The 27,310-nt window shown below is 35.5% G+C and overlaps 1 protein-coding gene across 2 annotated transcripts in view; it reads right to left on the reverse strand.

The window, feature by feature from the left end:
* CHM (CHM Rab escort protein) overlaps nt 1-27,310 on the reverse strand; it is a 230,206-nt gene that overhangs the window by 151,347 nt on the left and 51,549 nt on the right. For both annotated transcript variants that reach the window (XM_045085590.1, XM_045085589.1), the window contains 3 exons: nt 26,939-27,011; nt 23,853-23,977; nt 768-1,155 (listed from right to left, as the gene is read on the reverse strand). In XM_045085590.1, coding sequence (XP_044941525.1) covers nt 768-1,155; nt 23,853-23,977; nt 26,939-27,011 — 586 coding nt within the window. The remainder of the gene's footprint in view (nt 1-767; nt 1,156-23,852; nt 23,978-26,938; nt 27,012-27,310) is intronic.

Here is a 27,310-nt window from a genome sequence, read left to right on the forward strand (position 1 = left end):
GGACCTCCTCTGAAGTTACACTGACCTATCAGAGTTCAGGACTGAAACCTAACCAAAGATAACAGCATTGTTCCCAGCCTCCCAACTATTAAATTATCCTCCAAAGCTCTCACACCCGAACAGATGATTTTCAAAAATGCATCCGTTTATTCAGAATGTTCATCATCATACAGATGTTAAAATAGTTACTATATAGAAGGGCTAAAGAAAGTTCATTTAATAAACTATAAATATAACATAAATTTATAATTAGGTTCATTAGAATTATTTTCTTGATAGAATTGACAGTGTCCATACAGTAGGAGAATATTAGAGTGGACTCTATGCTCCAGTACAAAAGAATTCTTGTGCTATAGTACTGAGCTTTTTTTTTTAAGATTTTATTTATTTATTTGAGAGATCACAAGTAGGCAGAGAGGCAGGCAGAGAGAGGTGGGGGAGAAGCAGGCTCCCTGCTGAGCAGAGAGCCCGATGTGGGACTTGATGCTAGGACCCTGGGATCATGACCTGAGCCGAAGGCAGAGGTTCAACTGACTGAGTCACCCAGGCGCCCAGTACTGAGCAATTTAAATGCATTTTTAAACCTATATTTAAAGAATATTTTAACTGAATTATAAATCTCTGGCTACTATCTCTTTATAAAACAAATGTTCCACACTTTAAAAAAATAAAATTATGAAAACTGGGTTTATGGTCCCAGATGCTATTTTCAATCAATTAAAAATTAGTATTATTCTAATGATAAGATGAAGATAATTAGTACTTACTTTTGATACCAAATCAATATTAAATTTCCTGCCTTCTCTAATAATTTGTGAGTAAGTAATCCTATTTTTCTTTGGTTGCAATGCAGTGTCTTCTTCTGTAGGCACATTTTCACTTGTTTCTTCTTCTGAACCTGACTTCACACAAGTTTTGTTGTCATAATACTTTTCCTTTTCCCCTGTTACTTCCACATCGTGTATTTCTAGGGCAGTCTCTAGATCACTGCTTGGAGTTTGTTCTCTGGGCACTTCACAGATCACACTGCATAATGACTCATCTTCTGAAGGCAGACAGGCAGAATGTGCAGCTTCTGTGGGGTTCCCAGATATCACAGAAGCATGATTTTTCTGCAGTGCACCAGCTTCTTCAACATCTTCATGTAAATCCTGGCTAATGAGAAATTATAATAACAATACACTTTTGATAATTGTACTGGCTACATTTTATACTATTTTAATGGCAATTTTTATTTCTTAACCTCATTTATTTTATCAAGTTCAGTATACATTTTGCCTTGTATGAACCACACAGTAAACATTCACCTGTTAAGGTTTCGATACAATATGAAAACATAGTTAATATTTTAAAAATACACATAAAGACCTCAGAGTTTAGTAGGGTCTGTCACATGTACACTTTTGAAACTTTAATGCCATCAGGGGAATTGTATTTTAGAAACAAATCAAAAGTGGTTACGAGCACAGGTTTCAGAATAAACAGGACAATGCCCAAACCCTGTGATTAGGTAACTCTGTGAACTTATTTATCCTCTCTGATCTAAATTATCCATCTATAATACATGGATAATAGCATCTACCTCACAAGGTTGTTTTGAAGAATAATAGTTTAGTCTTCATGGCATCACATGCAAAGAACCTGTCACAGTACCTAGCATACAGTACATGTTCAACAGTGGTAGTTATCAAAGATTAATATTATTGATGGTGTGACAGAGCTACAAAAAGTCTGCCATAAAGTTTAAGTTGGCTTATCACAATGTGGTATCTAAGAGGATCTTTCTGTATTCTTTCTTGCTTTATTTGTTTTAGTATTAGTGTCTATTACTCTATTTCAAAGTTACTATTACAGTTAACATTCTTGGTCCGTATTGCTTTGACTGATATAACAGGCTCCTGTTCAATCTACCTGCATTACGCATTTCACTTTCATGTTATCCACCATAGAACCTACATTTCATTAAGTTGACCTACTGCCGGGGCACCTGAGTGGCTCAGTGGGTTAAGCCTCTGCCTTTGGCTGGGGTCATGATCTTGGGACCCTGAGATCAAGCCCTGCGTCAGGCTCTCTGCTCAGCAGGGAGGCTGCTTCCCTTCTCTCTCTGCCTACTTGTGATCTCTGACTGTCAAATAAATAAATAAAATCTTAAAAAAAAAAAAAAGCTGACCTACTGTGAAACAGTAAAAATGCCAGTAATAGGCCCTGGGAAGTAAACACCTGCTAACTGATTGCTCAAGAACTTATAGCTGCTCTTTCTTATATGATCTCTAAACCCTACCCCATAAAATCTTTCTGCCTCTAACCCATATCACTTCTTTATAAACTACTTTCTAGTCTTATCTCTCTTGTTTTCAGACATAGCATCTTTCTGAGTCTATCAACTCTAATCTCCATGTTTTGGACTGTATCATTTTGTCCCCTGGGTTATTCATCCCACTACCATAATATTGTAATTCTCCTACTTTCAAAAATAGGCATGTACTTTAACAATCCATTCTAAGAAAAAATTTTAAATATTTCCCCAAAAAACTTCCTTAAACCAACCATATGTATCATTCTATTACTCCATGTCCCAACAATACACACACATGCAATTTACCTTGCATTTATTTATCAGTTCCTTTTAATAGTCCTTTGGTTGTTTAGGATATACTTTATCTCTGAAGTAGACTTTAATTCCCTTGAGGGAAGATCAGAACATCTCTATTTATGTGTCCCTCACAGCACCTACTGCACTGCTCTACAGATATGCTATCAAATAAATTTGTGAAGAATAAATGGTTTCTACATGCCAACAGGGTGTGTGTGTGTGTGTGTGTGTGTGTGTGTGTGTAAACATGAAACAAACTGAATTTGTAAAAAACACAAGATACGAGGCCAGGAAAAAGCAATAAATCATAAATTCGAAAGTCTGAGTACACTTAAAAAATGTCTTATTGGGGAACCTGGGTGGCTCAATGGGTTAAGCCTCTGCCTTGGGCTCAGGTCATGATCTTAGGGTCCTGGGATGGAGCCCCACATCAGGCTCTCTGCTCAGCAGGGATCCTGCTTCCCCCTCTATCTCTGCCTAAATGTGATCTCTCTGTCAAATAAATAAAATCTTAAAAAAATTTAAAAATTTTGAAAAGTCTTATTACAATAAATACAATAAACACTACAATAAAAAACGTACGATGAAAGAGTAACCTAACATAAATGTCAAAAAATAAAATGCTGGAAGAAGAGCTAGGATGATGGAATAGAAGGATCCTAAGTTCTTCTCCCTTGAAAACAACTAGATAACTACCAAATCATCCCGAATACCCAAGAAATCAACCTGAAGACTGACAAAACAAATTCCACAACCAAAGGGATAGAAGAGGTCACATGGAGGAAAGTAGGAAGTACAGGGACATGCTTTGGGGGAGAAACAGATCTCTGATGTTGTGGAGGGGAGGGAGCCCTGGTCTGGGAGAATGATAAGGGAGAGAGAAGCATACAGGGGAACACACAGGGAGAATACTTCTCCAAAGCCACTGGCTGGGAAAACAAGAGGGGGAGATTTTTGTGAGTTTTTACAACCAGCAGGGATTGAAGACTAGAGTTTTAGAAATCCACAGCATGGCTGGGATAGAGTCTGGAAGGCACACTGCACTGCTCCAGGGGAGAAGACATGAAAACCAACCTGGGACAGACAGCCATCTAAAGAAGCCCTGGGACACCCAGGGGAGATCATTCCCTCTTCTCAAAATGAGTTCCTGGGAACAAGCACTGAGATCCCTCTCCAGAGACAGTGGAGCTGCCTGATTTCACTTCCCTCCCCCTCCCCTCAGCATAAAAAAAGAACCAACTGTTATAAACACCAGAGCACCTACAGTGGCTGCCTTACCTGCTTATATCAGGTCCAACACCCCTGCACTCTACCCCCACTGACCTTCTTGGTCAAGTTGGCAGGACCCTGCCCCAGAAGACCAGCAGAAACCCCTGCTCAAACAACATCTCCTGATCAGAGAGTTATGCAAAGATTCAGGCCTAGTGGAAGTAGTATTGGGTCTCATTTAACAAACAGACCAGAGTACACCTAGTTAAACTCACCACACTGCCCAAGGATAAAACACTGCCCAATGAAGGCAAGGACAGACTCTGCAGATAACTGGCCTGAAGGCAGAGCACCCAAAACAAGCAGCAGAATGCATGCAGCATGCATCAGAGACACGCCCTGAAGCATCAGGCCCTGGGCGCTATATGACATCTTCTTCATAAAGCCATTACACTCAAAAGCACGCAACAGAACAAGCTTTTCCAACAAACAAATAAATCAGAAACCTAGGGAAAATGCCAAGATGGAGGAATTCATCCCAAATGAAACAAGATAAGGTCACAACCAGAGATCTAAGTGAAACAGATATAAGTAATATGTCTGAATGGAGAACTGAAAGCAACAATCATAAGGATAATGACTGGGCTTGAGACAAGAGTGGAAGACTTCAGGATGGCCCTTACCACAGAGATAATAGAGTTAAAAAAAAAAAACAGAAATGTAAACTGCAATAAGCAAGATTTTAAACAGATTGGATACAATGAACACAAGGATAAAAGAAGCAGAGGAACAGGTAAGTGATATAGAAGGTAAAATAATAGACAAATATGAAGCTGAACAAAAGAAAGAAGAATTATGGATCAGGAGAATATATTTAGGGAACTCAGTGACTCCATCAAACGAAGTAACATTCGTACTATACAAGTCTGAGAACAAGAAGAGAGAGAAGAGGGGGGCAGAAAATTTATCTGAGGAAATAACAGCTGAAAGATTCCCTAATCTGGGGAAGGAAAAAGACATCCAAATCCTGAGGCATAGACATCTCCCATCAAAATCCACAAAAGCAGACCAACACCAAGATTAATTATAATTAAATTTGCAAAATATAGCTATAAAGAAAAAAAATCCTAAATGCAGCAAGACAAAAGAAGTCCTGAACTTACAAAGGAAGACCCATAAGACCATCTGCAGATATCTCCACAGAAATTTAGTAAGTAAGAAGACAGTGGCATGATATACTCAAAGTTCTGAATGGGAAAAATCAGCAGCTAAGAATACTCTACCAACCAAGGCTATCATACAGAACAAAAGGAGAGATGAAGAGCTTCCCAGAGAAACAAAAACTAAAGGAGTTTGTGACCACTAAACCAGCCCTGGAAGAAATACTAAAGGGAACTATTTGAGTCGAAAGAAAAGAACAAAAGTGACAAAGAGAAGAAAGGAACAGAGAAAATCTCCGGACACGACAAAACAAGTAATAAAACGGCAATAAACATATAGCTATCAACAGTTCTGAATACAAATGGAATACATGCTCTAATCACAAGACAGAGGACAGCAAAATGTATAACAAAACAAGACCCATTTAAATGCTGCCTACAAGAGACTCATTTTAGACCTAATGACACTTGCACACTGAACATGAGGGGATGGATAAACATTTATCATGCAAATAGACATCAAAATGAAGCCAGAGTAGATTATAATAAGAGATGAAGAAGGGTATTATATCATAATAAAGCAGACTATCCAATAGGGAGATCTAACAATTGTAAATATTTATATCCTCAACATGGGGAGCACCCAAATGTATAAAAGAATTAATTAAAAAACATAAAGAAACTCATTGATAATAAGACAGTAATACTACAGGACTTTAACACCCCAATTATATCAATGGACAGATCATCTAGGCAGAAAATCAACAAGGAAACAATAGTTTTGAATGCAATACTGGACCAAATGGACTTAACAGACATATTCAAAACACTTCATCCTAAAGCAACAGAATATACATTCTTTTCGAGTGCACATGTGACATTCTCAAGAACAGACCACATACTAGGTCACAACTCAGACCTCAACAACCACAAAAATATGTGATCATACCATGCATCTTTTCAGACCACAATGCTATGAAACTTGAAGTCAAAAACAAGAAAAAATTTGGAAAAACCACAAATACATGTAGGTAAAACAACATGCTACTAAAAAATGAATGGACCTGGGGTGCCTGGTTTTAGCTCAGATCATGATCTCAGGGTCGTGAGACTGAGCCCCGTTTTGGCTCTATGCTGAGTCTGCTTGAGATTCTCTCTCCATCTCCCTTTTCATTCTCTCCTTCTCTCTCTCTAAAATCAATAAATAATTCTAAAAAAAAAGGAGGATTAATGGGTCAACTAGGAAATTAAAGAATTAAAAAAAAATAGATGGAAACAAATTAAAATGAAAACATGACAGTCCAAGAAAGAAAAATCTCAAATAAACAACCTAAACTTACACCTAAAGGAGCTAGACAAAGAAATACAAATGAAGCCTAAAGCCAGCAGAGGAAAGAAAATAATAAAGATCAGAGCAGAAATAAATGATAAACTAAATAAACAAACAAACAGAAAACAGTAGAACCCATCAATGAAGCTAGGAGTTGATTCCTTGAATTGTTAAGTGGTAAACCCCTAGCTGGACTTATGAAAGAGAAAGGAGAAACTGGACCCAAATAAATAAAATCAGAAATGAGAGAGAAGAAATAACAACCAACACCACAGAAATACAATTATCAGATATTATGAAATTATCAGAAAGTATTATGAGAAGTTATATGTCAACAAATTGGACAACTTGGAAGCAATGGATAAAGTCCAAGAAACACATAAGCTACCAAAACTGAAGCAGAAAGAAACAGAAACAGATGCAGAAGCACCAAAGAAGCTGAATCAGTAATCAAAAATGTCCTGACAAACAAAAGTCCAGGGCCAGATGGTTTCCCAGGGGGAATTCTACCAAACATTTAAAGAAGAGTTAAGGCTCTCTGCTCAGCAGGGAGCCTGCTTCCTCCTCTCTCTCTCTGCCTGCCTCTCCACCTACTTGTGATCTCTATCTGTCAAATAAATAAAATTAAAAAAAAATTTAAAAAATAAAGGGTGGGGGCACCTGGGTGGCTCAGTGGGTTAAGCCTCTGCCTTCGGCTCAGGTCATGATCTCAGGGTTCTGGGATGGAGCCCTGCATCGGGCTCTCTGCTCAGCAGGGAGCCTGCTTCCTCCTCTCTCTCTGCCTGCCTCTCTACCTACTTGTGATCTCTGTCTGTCAAATAAATAAATAAAATTACAAAAAAAATTTAAAGAAAATAATTAAATAATTAAAAAAAAAGAAGAGTTAAAAACTTTTCTTCTGAAAGTATTCTAAAAAAACAGAAGAGGAAGGAAAACTTCCAAATTCATTCTATGAGGCCAGCATTACGTTAATTCCAACACCGAACAAAGACTCCATTAAAAAAGGCAACTACAGGGTCACCTGGGTGGCTCAGGGGGTTAAGCCTCTGCCTTCGGCTCAGGTCATGATCTCAGGGTCCTGGGATCGAGCCCCACATCGGGCTCTCTGTTCAGCAGAGAGCATGCTTCTCCCTTTCTTTCTGCCTACAGATCTATCTCTCTGTCAAATAAGTAAATAATAAAATCTTTAAAAAAAAAAAAGGCAACTACAGGCTGATATCCCTGATGAACATGGATATAAAAAAATCTCAATAGGATACTAGCAAATTGATTCTGACAGTACATTAAAAGAATCATTCACCATGATCAAGCAGGATTTATTAATGGGCCACAAGAAGTTTCAATATTCGGAAATCAATCAATATGATACACCACAGTAATTTAAAAAAAAAGATAAGAACCATATGATCCTTTGAAAAGATGTAGAGAAAACATCTGACAGACAGAGTACAACATACATTCATTATTAAAAAAAAAAAAAAAACCTTCAGGTCACCTGAGTGGTTCAGTGGGTTAAGCCTCTGCCTTCAGCTCAGGTCATGATCTCAGGGTCCTGGGATCGAGTCCTGCATCGGGCTCTCTGCTCAGCAGGTAGCCTGTTTCCCCCTCTCTCTCTGCCTGCCTCTCTGCCTACTTGTGATCTCCCTCTCTCTGTCAAATTAAAAAAAAAAAAAAAACCTTCAACAAAGTAGGGTTAGAGGGAACATACCTCAACATAATAAAGGCCACATATGAAAAATCCACACCTAGTATCATTCTCAGTGGGGAAAAGCAAAGAGTTTTACCTCTATAGTCACAGACAAGATAGGGATTTCTACTCTTAACACAATTATTTCACATAGTACTGGAAGTCCTAGCCACAGGAATCAAATAATACAAAGAAATAAAAGGCATCCAAACTGGCAAGGAAGAAGTTAAACTTTCACTATTTGCAAATAACATGATACTCTATAAAGAAAACCCCAAAGACTGCACCAAAAAGCTGCAAGGACTGATACACAAATTCAGTAAAGTCACAGGATACAAAACCAACATACAGAAAGCTGGTGCACATCTATACAACAATAATGAAGTAGCAGAAAGAGAAATCAAGGAATTGATCCCCTCCTACAAATATTCCAAAAATCATAAGATACCTAGGAATAAACCTTTCCAAAGAAGTAAAAGATCTATACTCTGAAAACTAGAACACTTATGAAAGAAATTGAAGATGACACAAAGAAATGAAAAAACATTGCAAGCTCATGGATTGGAAGAACAAATATTGTTAAAATGTCTATACTGCCCAAAGCAATCTACACAGTTCATGAAATCTTTATCAAAGTTATAGCAGCATTTTTCACAGAACTAGAACAAAAAATTCTAAAATTTGTATGGAACCACAAAATACTCCAAATAGCAAAATCCAATCTTCAAAAAGAAAAGCAAAGCTGGAGACATCACAATTCAAGACCTTAAGTTATATCATTACAAAGCTGTACTGATCAAGCATAATATTGGCACAAAACTAGATACACAGATCAACAGAATAGAGAGAAAACCCAGAAATGAACCCACCACTATCTGGTCAATTAATCTTCAGCAAAGGAGGAGAGAATATCCAATGGGGAAAAGACAGTCTCTTCAACAAATGGTGTTGGAAAAACCAGAGAGCAACATGCAAAAAATGAAATCGGACCACTTATTTATACTATATACAAAAATAAATTTAAAATGAATGAAATACCTAAAAGTGAGACAGGAAAACAATAAAATCCTAGAGGAGAACACAGGCAGCAACCTCTTTGACATTGGCTGTAGCAACTTCTTACTAGATACGTCTCCTGAGGCAAGGGAAATAACAGCAAAAATAAACTATCAGGACTTCATCAAAATAAAAAAGATTCTGCACAGTGAAGGAAATAACCAAAAAAACTAAAATGGAACCTACAAAATTGGAGAAGACATTCTCAAATGATGTATCTAATGAAGGGTTAGTACCTAAAATTTATAAAGAACTTTTCAAAATCCACACCCAAAAAACAAATAATCCAGTTAAAAAATGGGCAAAAGACATGAACAGACATTTTTTCTAAAAGACACACAGATGGTCACCAGACACATGAAAAGATGATTAACATCACTAATCATCAGGGAACTAAAAATCAAAACTACCTCATGCCTGTCAGAATGGATAAAATTAACAACACAGGAAACAAAAGGTCTTGGCGAGAATGTGCAGAAAGGGGAACCCTGTTAGGCTGTTGAAAGGAATACAAACTAGTACAGCCACTCTGGACAACAGTATGGAGGTTCCTCAAAACATTAAAAATAGTACTGTACAACCAAGCAATTGCACCACAGGGTATTCACCCAAAGAATACAAGAATATTATCTTAAAGGGATGCATGCACCCTGATGTTTACAGAAGCATTATCAACATAACTAAATTATGGAAAGAGCCCCAATGTCCACTGACTGATAAATTGAAAAAGATTATGTGAGATATACATATAGTATATATATATATACACATATATATAAAATCTAGGAATAGTAGTTAGCCATGAAAAAGAATGAAATCTTGCCATTTGCAACAAGATGTGTGGAGCTCATAGGTATTACACTAAGGGAAATAAGACAGTCAGAGAAAGACAAACACCACATGATTTCACTCATATGTGGAATTTAAGAAACAAAAGACATGAACATAGAGGGGGGAAGAAACAGAAGAAAACCAAGAAACAGACGCTCAACTATAGGTAACAAGCTGACGGTTACCATAGGGGAGGTGTGTGGGGTGGGGGGTGCAAGGGTGGGGGAGAGTTGGGGGGCAGTTAAATAGGTGATGGGGATTAAGGAGAGCCCATGGGATGAGCACCAGGTGTTGTATATAATTGCTGAATTACTGAATTCTACACTTGTAAGTAATGTGTATATTAACTAACTGGAGTCTAAATAAAAACTTGGAAAAAAATAAAGAATATTTACTGTTCCACTAAAAAAATAAATAAAATGCCGAGATCTTTACCGTTATAATACAATAATTTTAATTAAATATAATAAAATAAAACGCAGTATCATTAATGATCTAATCCTACCTTTTAGATCTAGGAAAGTAAAGTGGGAAAAGTTCTAGATGCATTAATCAGCAGGTATTAGGCAAGCCACTTAATCTCTCAGATCCATTTATAAAATGGGAATCAGACCAGCTTCCTAACCTTTCATGAGGCTGTTGTATCATAAATGAGCTAACATATATGCAAAGTATTTTACAAACTCCAAAAGACTAATTAAACATGAGACAGTAATCAAATATAAAATACTGCTAAACTTTGCAAAGGTCAACAGACAACTCAAAATACACATATCCAGGGCTTTTAAAACCTGGGTTTTTGAAACCTCTTTGATCAGATTACGCTATGATACTATTGTCATTAGCAACATTAAAAATGAAGAGCAAGGGACGCCTGGGTGGCTCAGTTGGTTAAGCAGCTGCATTCGGCTCAGGTCATGATCCCAGCATCCTGGGATGGAGTCCCACATCGGGCTCCTTGCTCGGCGGGGAGCCTGCTTCTCCCTCTGCCTCTGCCTGCCATTCTGTCTGCCTGTGCTTGCTCTCTCCCCCCCTCTCTCTCTGATAAATAAATAAAAAAAATGAAGAGCAATAATATGACATGTGATTTGTATATTTTCCACAGCATTATTTACACTCTACATTTTTATTTTAAAAAGCAAATAAACCAAAGTGTGTTCTAAGAGGGATCTAAGGTGACAACTTTCAGTAGAAGTCCCACATCTACAAATTAAACTAAGGGATGACATGATAATCAACTGCATTTTAAAGATAAGACAAAATATGGCAATTTCTTCTTATTATAGACCTTGATAATGACACCATGGAAACTGAACACAGCAACTGATCTAGTTAATGGCTCTCTATTACCTTCTGAGAAAAGGGCCTTTCTACAATGAATGAAATGTATTAATGCTGAATAATCTGGAAAACACGACAAAATAATTAAAGGTGTAAGTATAAGAAATTTTTTTGTAAACTTGTAAATTTGTCCTACAACTATAAATCAATAAGTCTTACTCTTCTCGATATCATTTTGTGAAATCCCTAGCACTATGGAAAACATATGCAATAAAAACACAAGATTGGGGCGCCTAGGTGGCTCAGTGGGTTAAGCCGCTGCCTTCGGCTCAGGTCATGATCTCAGGGTCCTGGGATCGAGTTACGCATCGGGCTCTCTGCTCAGCAGGGAGCCTGCTTCCTCCTCTCTCTCTGCCTACTTGTGATCTCTCTCTGTCAAATAAATAAATAAAATTAAAAAAAAAAAAGATTGTCCTTAGTTTCTGTTAAAAACAATGTTTTTGTACTTCAGCTAAGGTTAAATTTAATACCTAACTAGAATTTACAAGGACACCAGAAAACTCCCAAAACTCCACTTAACGCACTAGTAAACAAAATTCTGTTCATCAAAAGGAACTCGCATTTCCTCAAATTTAAAACTTTATATTGTGATAAAAAAATTCTTAAAATAGATAATTCAACCTTTTGAAGAAAAATTAATAAATTAAGAACTCACATTTATAAATTTTAAAGTGTTTGAAAAATATAAAAACATTTGCTAGTTGTTAATGAATGTGGTCGGATTCTAAATTCTCAATGGAAACTATGAGTTCAACGATGCTATTATGATTTTAACATATAAAGGAGAAAAAATCCGCCTCATTAGTTCTTATAAAACTTTTCAGTATCAAAATAGATACCGATGAAATAGATACAAATTAGATACAAATGAAATCTAATGTCACTTATATTGCCAATTCAAATTTCAAAGGCCATTTACAGTCCAGTATTAACAATGCTGAGATAATTTTACCAACCTGTAGCTGATGAATACTACTTTTTCTAATGCTTTTTATACTAACTTCCAAGATATATATATATATAAAATCTTAAAAACCTGGGGGTATAAATTCAGGTATTATCTAGTATTGATTATCAAGAAATTATATTACCAAAGTAATACCTCAAAGTGAATGCATATGATTTATGCCTTGTATCAGTCACAGTTTGAGATGAGTCAAATAAAAAATTGCCAACCAACCGGTTAATTTATTCAGCACAGGTTTTAACTTTTCATTTTTCAGCCATTTGTGTCTCTTTCACCACAGTATAGGTTGTTGCGAAAATGGTATTCATTTATTTAGTTGTATATGCTTTGTTCTAAGCCAATCATTTCTGATTTGCAGATATATGTTAAATTACACCAGCTGTTTATTCCTACAAATAAATGTTCCATAGTTACCCATCAGAGTTAGAAAAATCAGGCAATCAAAAAGTTATTGCTCCAGAAACTAGCAATATAAAAAAACACTGTATTTAATTTTTAATTGCTACAATAAAATATATTGGTAAATATTTTTTGCTACTCTAACCAACTTTAAATATTAACATATATTATGGAATATAGCTGAAATACTAACCTTCTGTTACATTTTTCCAGGAACAAAATTTCATAAGATGATATACAGCAAGTACTGCTAGTTGTCTACACAGCAACCATTAGTGTCTTCCTCCCTGGCACAAGAGATGCAATTCCAGAGCTAGGTAAAGGATCATGGCTGATTAAAGCCAACTATAGCAATTCACAACCCTTTGCTGCTGACTGATTTAGGAGTGAGCTGGCTATCCAGTTTTGGCCAATGAGACAAGGAAGAATGTGCTGGAGGCTCCTGATGAAGACTCTTTAACATAACAGTAATAAAACAAAAAAAGAGGGATATATATGGGGCGCCTGGGTCAGGTAAGTGTCTGCCTTCAGCTAAGGTCATAAACTCAGGATCCCAGGATCAAGTCCCACTGCTCACTGCTCAATGGGGAGTTTGCTTCACCCTCTCTCTGTTTTCTCTCTCATATGTACGCTCACACGCTCTCAAGTAAATAAATTAAATACTTTTTTAAAAAAGTGATACATATGTTAGGAAAACTCTCCTCCTTCCTATCATGTTTAGAGGTCTTGCTGCATGAAAATCTGTTCAGAATTCTGGAAACCACTTTTTAACTTGAGACAGCAAGCTAAGAGAAGTGCAGAGCAGCCACCCCAAAGCTCTGATGTGATTAAGATGCTCAATTAATGGGAAAAAATACAAAAACAACAACAAAACGAGCAACAGAATGGCAGCAAATATGTATCTGTCAATAATTACTTTGGATGTAAATAAACTAAATGCTCCTATCAAGACAGAAGGTGACACAGTAGATAAAAAAAAAAAAAAAGACCTATCTATATGCTACCTACGAAAGACCTGTTTACCTGCACATTAAAAGAGAGAGGATGGAGAAATGTTTATCATGCAACTGAATATCAAAAGACAGACAGGAGAGCAGCACTTACATTGGGACAAGACAAAATTTACAACAAACTGTAACAAGAGACAAAGGTTACTATATAATTAAAAAGGAGACAATCTGACAGGAGGATGCAAGAATTTTAAACGTTTATGCACCCAACAAGGGAGCACCCAAACAGATAAAAGAGTTAATAACAAACATAAAGAAACTAACTGATTATAACACAATAATAGAAGGGGACTTAAAACACCCCACTTACATCGATGGGATTCATCATCTAAACAAATCAACAAGTAAACAACGGTTTTGAATGACATGCTAGACCAGAGGGATTTAACATATATATTCACAATATTTCATTCTAAAACAGAATACACATTCTTTTCCAGCCAACATGGAACATTCTCCATAACAGATCACATATGAGACCATAACACAAGTCTTAAATTCAAAAACACTGAAGTCCTATCATGCACCTTTTCTGATCACAACACTATGAAACTAGAAATTAAGCATAAGAGAAAAATCTGGAAAGACCACAAATACATGGAGGTCGAACATGGTCCTAAACAATGAAAGGGTCAACTAGAAAGTCAAAGAAGAAATAAAAAAAATACATGGAAACAAGGGTGCCTAGGTGGCTCAGTCCATTGGGCATCTACCTTTGGCTTGGGTCATGATCCCAGGATCTCGGGATAGATCCCTGTGCCAGGACCCCTGCTCAGCGGGGAGCCTGTTTCTCCCTCTCCCTCTGCCTTTCTACCCATGCTTGGGCTCACTCCCCCACGCTGCCTCTAATAAATAAATAAAATCTTTTAAAAAATACACATGGAAACAAATGAAAATGAAGACAAAATAGTCCAAAATCTTTTGGTTTCAGCAAAAGCAATTCTAAGAGGAAACTATATAGCAATACAGGTCTACCTCAAGAAGCAAGAAAAGTCTCAAATGAACACCCAAGCTTACAACTAAAGGAGCTAGGAAAAAAAAAAAAAGAACCACAATGAAACTGAAAGCCAGCATAAGGAAGAAAATAATAAAGATTAGAGCAACAATAAATGATGAGAACTAAAAAAGACAATACAACGGATGAATGAAACCAGAAGGAGGTTCACTGAAAAAAAACTGATACAAATGATAAACTTCTAGCCAGACTTAGAAGAAAAGAGAAAGGACCCAAATAAAAATCATAAATTAGAGAGGAGAAATAAAGAACATCACAGAAATACAAACAACTATAAGAGAATATTCTAAAACATTATATACAAACAAATTGAAAAACCTAGAAATGGATAAATTCTCACGAATATAACCTACCAAAACCAAAGTAGGAAGAAATAAAAATTTGACCAGATTACCAGAAATAAAAATCATTTAGTAATCAAAAACACTCCCAATATACAAAAGTTTAAGGCCAATATACAAAAGTTTAAGGCCAAGGCTTCACAGGTGAATTCTACTAAACATTTAAAGAAAAGTTAATACCTTTTCTTAGGAAAGTACTCTAAAAAAACAGAAGAGGAAAGAAAACTTCCAAATTCATTCTATGAGAACAGCATCACCCTAACACCAAAACCAGATAAAGATACCAAAAAAAAAGAGAACTTAAGGACAATATCTCTGATGAACACAGACACAAAAATCCTCAATAACATACTAGCCAACCAAATCCAGCAATACATTAAAAAAAAAACGGGGCACCTGGGTGGCTCAGTGGGTTAAGCCGCTGCCTTCGGCTCAGGTCATGATCTCAGGGTCCTGGGATCGAGTTCTGCATCGGGCTATCTGCTCAGCAGGGAGCCTGCTTCCTCCTCTCTCTGCCTGCCTCTCTGCCTACTTGTGACCTCTCTCTGTCAAATAAATAAATAAAATCTTTAAAAAAAATTAAAAATAAATAAAAATTAAAAAAATAATAATAAAAACATTCACAACAATCAAGTGGGATTTATTCCTGAGATGTAAGGGTGGTACAATTCACAAACCAATCAACGTGATACATCATCACATTAATAACAGGAAGAATAAAAAACATATAATCATTTCAAGTGATGATGAAAAAATATTTGACAAACTACAACATCCATTCATGATGAAAACCCTAAACAAACTGGTCCAGAGGGAACATACCTCAACAGAATAAAGGCCTTATTTTTTAAATTTTTTTAAGACTTTTTATTTATTTCACAGAGAGAGAGAGAGATCACAAGTAGGCAGAGAGGCAGGCAGAAAGAAAGGGGTGAGCAGGCTTCATGCTGAGCAGAGATCGATGTGGGGCTCGATCCCAGGACCCTGGGATCATGACCTGAGCTGAAGGCAGAGGCTTTACCTCACTGAGCTACCCAGGTGCCCCTGGAATAAAGGCCTTATTATGAAAACCCCTCAACTAAGATCATACCCAATGGTAAGAAATTCAGAGGTTTTCCTGTAAGATCCAGAACAAGGATATCCACTCTCACCACTTTTATTCAACATAGTACTGGAAGCCCTAGCCACAGCAGAAAATAAAAAGAAATAAAAGGCACTAAACTTGGTAAGAAAGAAGTGAAACTTTCACCATTTGCAGATGACATAATAGTATACAAATAAAACACTAAAGATTCAACCAAAATACCACTAGAACCGATAAATGAATTGAATAAACTTGCAGGATACAAAATCAATGTTGAGAAGCCTACTGCATTCCTTTACCGTAATAATGAAGCAAAATAATAACAATTATAATAAAACAGCAGAAAGTGAAATTAAGAAAACAATTCCATTTACAACTGTACCAAAAACAATAAAATCTGTAGGAATAAACTTAATAAAGTAAAAGACCTATACTCTGAAAACTATAAAACACTGAGGAGAGGAATTCAATATGACACAAAGAAATGGAGATATTCTATGCTCATGGGATGAAAAAACAAATATTGTTAAAAATTCTTTATTACAAAAAAATTCTGTTATTATCCAAATCAATCTACAGATTTAATGCAATCCCTGTCTAAAGAGCAACAGCATTTTTCAGAGAACTAGAACAAACAATGCTAAAATTCGTATGGAGCCACAAAAAAAAGCCCAAATAGCCAAAGCAATTTTGGAAAAAGAAAAAAGCAGAAGTATCACAATCTCAGACTTCAAGTTATGTTACAATGCTAGAGTATTTAAAAACAGTATGGTACTGGCACAATAATAGATCAAAAGAACAGAATAAAAAGCCCAGAAACAAACCAACAATTACATGACTGATTAATCTTTGACAAAGAAGGAATGAATATCCAATGGTAAAAAGACCATCTCTTGAACAAATGGTGCTGGGAAAACCTGATAGCAACATGCAAAAGAATGAAACTGGACCACTTTTTTCACCATACATGAAAATAAATTCAAAATGTAATAAAGACCTAAATGTGAGTTTTGAAACCATAAAAATCTAGAAGAAAGCACAGAAAGTAATTTCTGATATTGGCCACAGCAATATTTTTCTAGATATGTTTCTTGAGGCATGGGAAACAAAAGCAAAAATAAACTAATGGGACTAGAGCAAAATAAAAAGCTTCTGCACAGTAAGGAAAGGATCAATGAGACTAAAAGACAACCTGCAGAATGAGAGAAAGATATTGGAAATGACATATCCAATAAACAGTATCCAAAATAAACAAAGAACTTATAAAACTCAACACCCCCCCCAAAATAATCCAATTAAAAATGGGTAGAAGACATGAAGAGACATTTCTCCAAAGAAGACAGACAGAAGAAATGATGCTCATCATCAGTCATCATCACGGAAATACAAATCAAAACTACGATATACCACTTTACACCTCTGAGAATGTCTAAAATCAAAAACACAAAAAACAAGTGTTGGTGAGGATGTGCAGAAAAAGGAACACTCTTGCACTGTTTATGGAAATGCAACTCGTGCAGCCCTTATGGATATCAGTATGGAGACTGCTCAAAACATTAAAAATAGAATTACAAACCAAGAAAGACCCTACTGGGTATTTACCCAAAACTACAAAAACACTAATTCAAACAGACAAATGCACCCCTATGTTTATATGTGCATTATTTGCAATAGCCAAATTATGGAAGTAGCCCAAGTGTCTGTTGGCTGATGAACGGATAAACAAGATGTGGTATAGATATACAATGGAATATTATTTGGCCATAAAAAAGAAAGAAATCTTGCCATTTGCGACAACATGGATGGAAATAGTAAAATGCTAGGCAAAATAAGTCAGTCAGAGAAAGACAAATACCACATGATTTCACTCATATGTGGAATTTAAGAAACAAAATAAATGAGCAAGTGAAAAGAAATAAGAGAGAGAAAGACAAACCAATGAAGAGAGTCTTAACTACAGAGAAAAAACTGATGGATACCAGTGATCAGACTGTGGATTTGATGGGGCAAGCTAAGAGAGTAGTGTACAAAAACAAGATAATTAGAAATGAGAGACCCTACATGATTGGCCATCATTAGGGTATAATTACAAAGTCATCAGAAAGTGATAACAACTTTCTTTCTGGGAAAAAAAAATGCTCATTAAGTGAGGCTAAAGATAAGGAGAAAACACCATTAACTTGTGGTATGTGGCTACAGACAGAAAACACACGATTCTCAATAGGAAACAGACTCTTAAAAAAGAAAATGAGGAATACATAAAACTGTTCCTCTTTGTTTAAGACATGACTGTCTATGTAAAAATACTAAGGAAATCTATAAAAAAAAATCCCAAGTACTAAAAAGTGAGTTCAGCAAGATGCCAGGATACAACTCAATGCATAAAAACCAACTGCCTATTTTGATACCTAAAATGAATATATGAAAGTCAACATTAAAAAGAATGTTACCTATAATTGCCCCAAAGACAAACAACTATTTAGGTATACAATTAACAAAAGATGCACAGGATTGGGATGCTGTAAATCACACAAATCTGTAGAAAGAAATCGAAGTCAATCTACATAAATGGAGAGACATACCCTTGTCAATGAACTGGAAGACTCAAAATAATAAAGGTATCAATTCCCCCCAAGTTGAGTTACAGTATTAATCCAATTTCTATCAAAATTCCAGCAACATTTCTAAACATAGAAAAGCTTATTAAAACATTATATGAAACAGCACAAACTCTAGAAAAGCTAAAACAATCTTGACAAAAAAGAATTAATTCGGAGGAATTATTCTACCTGACTTTAAGTCCTAATATATAGCTTCAGGAATCCAGACAGTGTGGTATTGGTTTGGGAAAGACATATGCATTAATGGAACAGAATATAAAATCCACAAATAGACCCATCCAAGTACAGCCAACTGATTTTTGACAAATATGCAAAATTAATTCAGTGGAGTAAGAACAGCCTTTATAACAAACTGTGCCAAAGCAATAGGATAACCTTAAGTTAAAAAAAATAACACTGACCTAAACCTCACACCATGTACAAAAATTAAAGATCATGGGCTTAAACATAAAACTGTAAATTTTTTTTTAAAAAATAGGAGAAAATATTCTGGATCTATACCAAAGAAAAAAGTGATAAATTTGGACCTCATCAAAATTTAAAACATTTCACCTGCAAAACATTCTGCTTAAAGAGGATGCCAGACAAGCTACATACTTAACGGAAATATTTGCAAACTATTTACCTAACAAAAGACACATATATAAAACATATAAAGAACTCTCAAAAATCCACAGGAAAAAGCCAATCCAATTAAAAAATGAGCAAGATTCTTCTCCTACCCACTTAAGCCCCCATGTTGCATCACCACTTCCTCAATGAAACAAGATGGGATTGGGAGGGAGACAAACCATAAGTGACTCTTAATCCTACAAAACAAACTGAGGGTTGCTGGGGGGAGGAGGGTTGGGAGAAGGGGAGGTGGGGTTATGGACACTGGGGAGGGTATGTGCTTTGGTGAGTGCTGTGAAGTGTGTAAACCTGGCGATTCACAGACCTGTACCCCTGGGGATAAAAATACATGTTTCTAAAAAAAAAATTAATTAATTAATTAATTAATTTTTAAAAAAATAAAAAAAATTTAAAAAATGAGCAAGAGATAGGAACAGATTTTCAACAAACAGGATGTAAGAATGGCAAACACATGAAAAGATGTTCAAAATCAACCATAAGAAAAATGCAAATTAAAACTACAATAAGATATCACTACACGTCTATCAGAATGGTGAAGAAAGTAAAAACACCAGATGCTGATAAGTATGTGGGGAAACTGAATTATGAAATTCTGATGGAAATGTAAAATGGTACAGGTCCTCTGGAAAACAGTTATTCAGTTTCTCTCACCACTGTTGTTCAATACAGTACTGGAAATCCCAGCCATAGCAATCAGACAACACATAGGACCCATCAATTACACACTTGGGTATCTATCCTAGACAAATGAAAACGTATGTTCACACAGAGTCCTATAAACAAATATTCATAGCAGCTTTATTTGTAACAGACAAAAGTGAAAAAAGCCCACATGTTCTTTAATAGGTGAATAAGTAAACTTTGGTATATTCATACCATGGAATACTATTCAGCAGTAACAAGGAACAAACTACTAACACATGCAACCACCTGGATCAATCTTCAGATTAACTGCAATGAGTGCAAGAGCCAATGGCAAAAGGTTATCCTGTACAGTTTTATTCACATAACATTCTCAAAATGACGAATAATGGAGCTAGAAAAGAGACTAGTGGTTACCAATTGTTAGAAATTGGGAAATGGTAGGAAGGAGATGATCTATGATTATAAAATGGAAACAGGAAAGAACCCTAGGGTGATGTAACTGCTCAATTCTTTAAGTTGACTGTGGTGACAGATATATGACCCAACACATATATTAAAATTACACAAAACTAAACATACACTCATACCCTACCTCCACAAAATGTAACATTAACATCATCAGTAATGTATATATAAAAAAGCAACGAAAACAAAAGGCCAGGATTGTGTACCATATTTTTCATTATTTACAAAAGGGAAATCCAAAAGATTTTTTGATGTAGCCAACAAGAATGTCAAGGATCTATTACAGAATGATACTCTCTTTCTTACATCAATAAAGGAAAATAAAAACCATATGACCATTTCAATAGATGCAGAAAAAGTATTTGACCTAGTACAGCATCCATTCATGATAAAAACTCTCAAGAAAGTAGAGATTGAAGGAACATACCTCAACAAAATAAAGGCCATATTTGAAAAACTCATACCTAATATCATCCCCAGTGGAGAAAAATTGAAAGCTTTTCCTCTATAGTCAGGAAATAAGACAGGAATGTCCACTCTCACCACTGTTGTTCAATACAGTACTGGAAATCCCAGCCATAGCAATCAGACAACACAAAGAAATAAAAAGCATCCAAATCAGCAAGGAGGAAGTCACTATTTGCAGATGGCGTAGAGAAAACACTAAAACTGCACTAAAAAATTGCCAGAAATGATACACAAATTCAGTAAAGTCGCAGGATACAAAATCAATATATAGAAGTCTGTTGCGGGACGCCTGGGTGGCTCAGTTGGTTAAGCAGCTGCCTTCGGCTCAGGTCATGATCCCAGCATCCTGGGATCGAGTCCCACATCGGGCTCCTTGCTCCGCAGGGAGTCTGCTTCTCCCTCTGACTCTGCCTGCCTCTCTGTCTGCCTGTGCTCGCTCTCGCTCGCTGTCTCGCTGTCTCTCTGACAGATGGATAAATAAAATCTTTAAAAAAAAAAAAAAGAAAGGATGAATACCCAACTTAAAAAAAAAAAAAGAAGTCTGTTGCATTTCTGTACAACAATGACATGGCAGAAAGAGTTATCAGGAATCAATCCCATTTACAAAAGCACGAAAAAACGATAAAATACCTAGGAATAAACCTAACCAAAGAGGCCAAAGACGTGTACTCTGAAAACTGTAAAACACTGATGAAAGAAATTGAAGATGACACAAAGAAATGAAAAAACATTCCATGTTCATGGACTGGGAGAACAAATATTGTTAAAATGTCTATATTACCTAAAGCAATCTATGCAGTACATGCAATTCTTATCAAAATAACAACAGCATTTTTTCACAGAACTAGAACAACCAACCCTAAAATTTGCATGTATTCACAAAAGACCCCAAAGAGCAAAAAGCAATCTTGAAAAAGAAAAGCAACACTAGAGGCATCACAATTACAGTCCTCAAGTTATATTATAAAGCTGTAGTGAGCAATATAGTATAATACTGGCACAAAAACAGACACACAGTTTAACAGGACAGAACAGAAAACCAAGAAATGGACCCACAACTATATGGTGAATTAATCCTCGACAAAGCAGGAAAGAACAGCCAATGGAAAAAAGTCTCTTCAACAAATGGCGCTGGGAAAACTGGACAGCAACATGCAGAAGAATGAAACTGGACCACTTTCTTACACCATACATAAAAAGAAACTCAAAATGGGCTGAAGACCTAAATGTGAAACCTAAACTATAAAAATCCTAGAAGAGACCACAGACAGTAACTTCTCTGACATATGCCATAACAACTTTTTCTAGATAAGTTCTCCGAGCCAAGGCAACAAAAGGAAAAATAAACTATCAGAACTATATCAAAATGAAGTTTCTGCACAGTGAAAGAAGCAATCAACAAAACTTAAAAGGCAACTTACAGAACGGGAAAAGAGATTTACAAATTACATATATATATATATATATATATATATGATAAAGGGTTAGTAATCTAAGTACATAAAGAAATTATAAAACTCAACACCCCCTCAAAAAATAACCCAATTAAAAAATGGGTAGAAGACATGAATAGACATTTTTCCAAAGAATACATCCACATGGCCAAAAGAGACATCAGAAGATGGTCATTACCACTTACCATCAAGGAAATGCAAATCAAAACTACAATAAGATATCACCTCACATTTGTCAGAATGACTAAAATCAACAACACAAGAAACAACAGGTGTTAGTGAAGATACAGAGAAAAAGGAACCCTGTTGCTGTGTTGACAGAAATGCAAACTGGTGCTGCCATGGTGGAAAACAGTATGGCAGTGCCCCTAAAGGTTAAAAACAGAACTACCCTAGGATCCTGCAATCACACTACAGGTTGTTTACCCAAAGAATACAGAAACAATAATTTAAAGGGCCATGTACCCCTATGTTTAGAGCAGCATTATTTACAACAGTTGATATATGGAAGCAGCCCAAGTGGCCATCAACTGATGAATGACTAAAGAAGATGTAATACACACACACACACACACACACACACACACACACACACGGAATATTATTCAGCTATAAAAAAGAATGAAATCTTGCAATCTACAATAACATGGATGGAGCTAAAGGTTAAAATGCTAACTAAGCAGATTAAGTCAGTGAGAGAAAGACAAATACCATATGATTTCATTCTTATGTGGAATTCAAGAAACAAATGAGCTAAGTGAAAAAATAGAGAGGCAAGCCAAGAAACAGAATCTTAACTATAAAGAGCAAACTGATTATTACCACAGTACAGGTGGGTGGGGAAATTGGTAAAATAGGTCATAGGGATTAAGGAGTGCGCTTGTGATGAGCACCTGCTGAATTATGTAGAGAATTGCTGAATCACTATATGATACCTGAAACTATTTCACTACCTGAAACTAATATAAAAGTGTATGTTAACTGGAAAATAAAAACTTTTTTAAAAAATGAATTTTCTCACTTAGACACACTTAAAATATTACTTCCCAAAATTCTCTCCTGATTTTTGAAAATATATCCCCAAAGGTTGTGAGCAATTATTTTTATTTCAAAATTATAATTTTCCATTTTGCTACACTAAATATTATCTAAGAAGAGTTAGAAGAACACTGGAGTAGAATTAAATAATCCTGGGTTTTGATCTTGGGCTCCACCACTATCTAGGCTACATGTGGTCTTGACATTTTTCAAGCCATGTGACTTTCAACAAATTAATCTCTATAATGAAGATTCTACAAAAACTGCAACGAGTACTATCCGCTCTATCCTAGCACAGGATGGTTGTGAAGAATCAAGTCATTAATGTAGCATGTTATTATCACCATTGTCATCTAAGCAGAGAAAATCTAAAGTTATATTTTAAAAAAGGCAAACTGTCTTATCAATTGACTTTTGGAAACCAACATCATTTATTGGCTTCTTCTGAACAGATGTGAATAAGAAGGCATTAACTCAGTGTATCCTAAATAAATACTTTTCATACCTGGCGTAACAAAACACTTCCACGTGTTGAATGGTTTTGTCCTTCCTGCTAAGAGCAATGGCTTCTTCATTTTCAAGAATCTGCTCTTGCCATGCTGGGCTTTCATTCACAATGTCACTGTTTTCCTAAATAAAACACAGATGAGAAATTTTAATTAAATTGCACAAAATGAACCTCTACTTTTTTGTGAAAATGTATACCTTTCTCAATTAATGCTTTGCCTTTGATGCCATCAAAATTCTGAAGTGACTCCAGCATAGTGTGCCATCTTCAAAGGAAAGAGAAGAAATTTGTGTAAAATCCTACCCTATCAAATGCTTTCTGGTTTACACCTTTACAGCAGGATATCTAACAGTTTGGTGCAGTCACTGGATGTGCCTATTTTGACATTATTTAAGAACTAGGACAACTAACCCTCTTTCTGCTGAAAATCAAGTTGTCTGGTATACATATTACTTGTTATTAATAAAGATTTTGCATTTTGTTATCCAAACGCAGGCTCACAATTACTTCCTTCTACTTTTAGGTCTTTGAAGGTTAGTCACTAGCCATGTCAAATTTTGATTATATGTAAAAGTATATTTGAAGTATTCAGCCCACTATAACTGAGGACTGTATAATAATCAACCTCTGAATATTCTATTCTCAGAAAGACAATAAAAACAATAATGTATGATAATGTATGTAAACTTATAAGGGTGGAAAGTGGCCCTTCAAATATTTTAACAATTCCAAATTACATTTTATGGAGATAAATTATATATACAGCAGTATTTGAATACAGGGGATTTCTGGAAATGTCAAGATATGCCTTTTCCAAATGTCAAGGATCAATTTTTAATCTGTTTAAAATTTTAAAGTATTCGGTACACATTTCTCAGAGAAAAAATTTTTTGAATATATGTTTTCAAAAAACTAGTAGTGAAACAAAAAAACTAGTAGTGAAACAAAAAGTAGTGAAATATAACTACAATATTCTTTGTTTTAAGTAAATTCACTTCAACAAATTTCTAAACTTAAAGATTTCATAAAGCAATAATTATTTTAAAAGGCTTTTTTTCTAGGGTACCTGGATGGCTTAGTCAGTTAAGCATCTGACTCTTGGTTTTAGCTCAGGTCATTATCTCAGGGTCCTGGGATGAAGTTCCAGTTAAGGCTCTGTGCTCAGCAGGGAGTCTTCTTCCCCACTCTTTCTCCCTCTGCCCCTCCCCCAGCTAATGCACTCTCTCTCTCTCTCTTAAATAAATCTTTAAAAAGGGTTTTTTCTCCTGAATTTAACATTTTAAACTGTAGCAAAATAGGGTAGACATCTCTTCTTACTAAGTGTAATTATTAGATTATGTTAAACATACTAACATAGGTAGAAAAGGAGGTGAAATACAGAACTCTGAATGTGTAGACATGGGGTTACCAACCTGAAGAAAAGACTGTGGATCAGCAGACAAAGAGTGAAGGGGAAAGGATATGGTGAAAGAGGATGCTGGAGTAGAAGAACTTAAAAAAAGATTTTTCAAAAATATTCAATATTTTTAAATATTTTAATATTAATATTTTTAATAGATCTAATGTATTATCAAAATTTATTTTATAAAATTCCCTTTACTCATCAGAAGTTTTCCATTCAGACAACCAAGGTATAACTGTTGTCTTTGTTGTGAGCATCTAGACTAAATTTTCTCATGGAAGTGCTAAATACACGACGATAACCTTTACACATACTTCCTAAGAATAGGTTCAAAATAGGGTTTCTGATGAACACAAATACATGAATATTTAAGGCACATACATAAAATAGTTAAATGTCTACTAGTAACATTTACTTTCTTGATTTATACAGTTTGTATTACATGCAGTATTATTTTCCAAATATTGCTTGTTTTTCCATACCCTCACTTCACGCAACAGTTTTATTCAAACTGAATCTTCACTGCATCTTCAACATCAATGTCTTTGTCATGACTAGAAGAACCTTTTAAGTCACCTTCCATCAATTAATTAGTACAATTACAATGCTTATTGTGGTGCTTGGCACATGGTAAGTGTTTAACAGTCTTAGCTATATTATTTTCAGCTAACCGAATACAATTTTCTAGAATATATCATACTCCTTTCCCAACTGTCTAAACTCTTGAGATACAGAGATTTTTGATTCAATGTATGATGCTCTCAATAGAAGTTCATTTCAATCCACATGTACCATTCACATAAAATGGGGACATTTTTTTTAATCTGTCATAAAAATCAGTAAACTCTATGACATAACCTACTCCCCCTATTACTATGCTGTACAGGTCCTCTAAAAAACTTCCTTACAATGATATCCAATAGTTGTAGTAGGGAGATCCAAAAACTTAACAAATTCATATTAAATTTTTCCTTGCTTTTTGTTTTTACTGATTCTGTCAGGTCACTTCTATAAATACACAAACTACCAATGACTCAGACCATTTCAAAGTAATGTATTTTCCCCCTGAATAGTTGGGGTTTTTTCTCAAAATATACTACTGAAAGAGCAATAGTAATATGTGAGATTTTAGAAGGACTGAAATTTTTTTTCTGAAAGGCTATTTTGGAGAAAAAAAATATTGCCTTATATTTGGGAATGTAATGAGAAAATGGTATCAAGTATATATGATGTACTCTTCAGCCAACATATCTAAGTATATTTAAAAAGTAGTATCTATATTTTGAAAGCATTGGAAGAACATTAACTAAAAAGATGACTACATAATTTTTCTTAAATAAATAAATAAAAATGAGGCATCAATCCTATATTACAGAAGCTTAGGGGGTTTTTTTGTTTTGTTTTTAATATTTTATTTATTTATTTGAGAGAGAGAGAGAGAGAGAGTGAGAGAGAGCATGAGCGAGGAGAAGGTCAGAGGGAGAAGCAGACTCCCCATGGAGCTGGGAGCCTGATGCAGGACTCAATCCCGGGACTCCAGGATCATGACCTGAGCTGAAGGCAGTCGTCCAACCAACTGAGCCACCCAGGCACCCCAGAAGCTTAGGGTTTTATTCAATGTAGGGTTATTATGTGATACCAAATACAACCTCGTAGATTAAAAATCAACTAAAAAGGTTACCTGGTATTCCTTTAGCCAGGACAGTATTCCTGAAAAGCTAAAACTGGCCCAGTTTCCTCCATAGTAGCTTCTTCTGTAACAATAAAAAAATAAGAGTAAAGAAAAGGTATAAAAATTAAGCCACTGATCTCCATCAGCAAACCACCCCATACCCTTCAAATCATTTCAGTATTGCCACCTCAGAGTTCAAAACATAATTGGGATGCTGGAAATACTAGGCTGAAATAAAAGTTGGCCTCTCCAAACCCAAAGTTAACTTTCCATTGTATAAGGAAAAAAATCTCTTTGGTCTCCTTAGAGCTTTCGCCACTGATCAAATGCCACTGATCATGTGATTGTGAACAGCTTGATATGGGCATTGAGCACAGAATA

Source organism: Mustela putorius, unplaced genomic scaffold (genome assembly GCF_011764305.1).
Source record: "Mustela putorius furo isolate JIRA1106 unplaced genomic scaffold, ASM1176430v1.1 tig00000870_pilon_pilon_pilon, whole genome shotgun sequence".
Taxonomy (NCBI): Eukaryota; Metazoa; Chordata; class Mammalia; order Carnivora; family Mustelidae; genus Mustela; species Mustela putorius.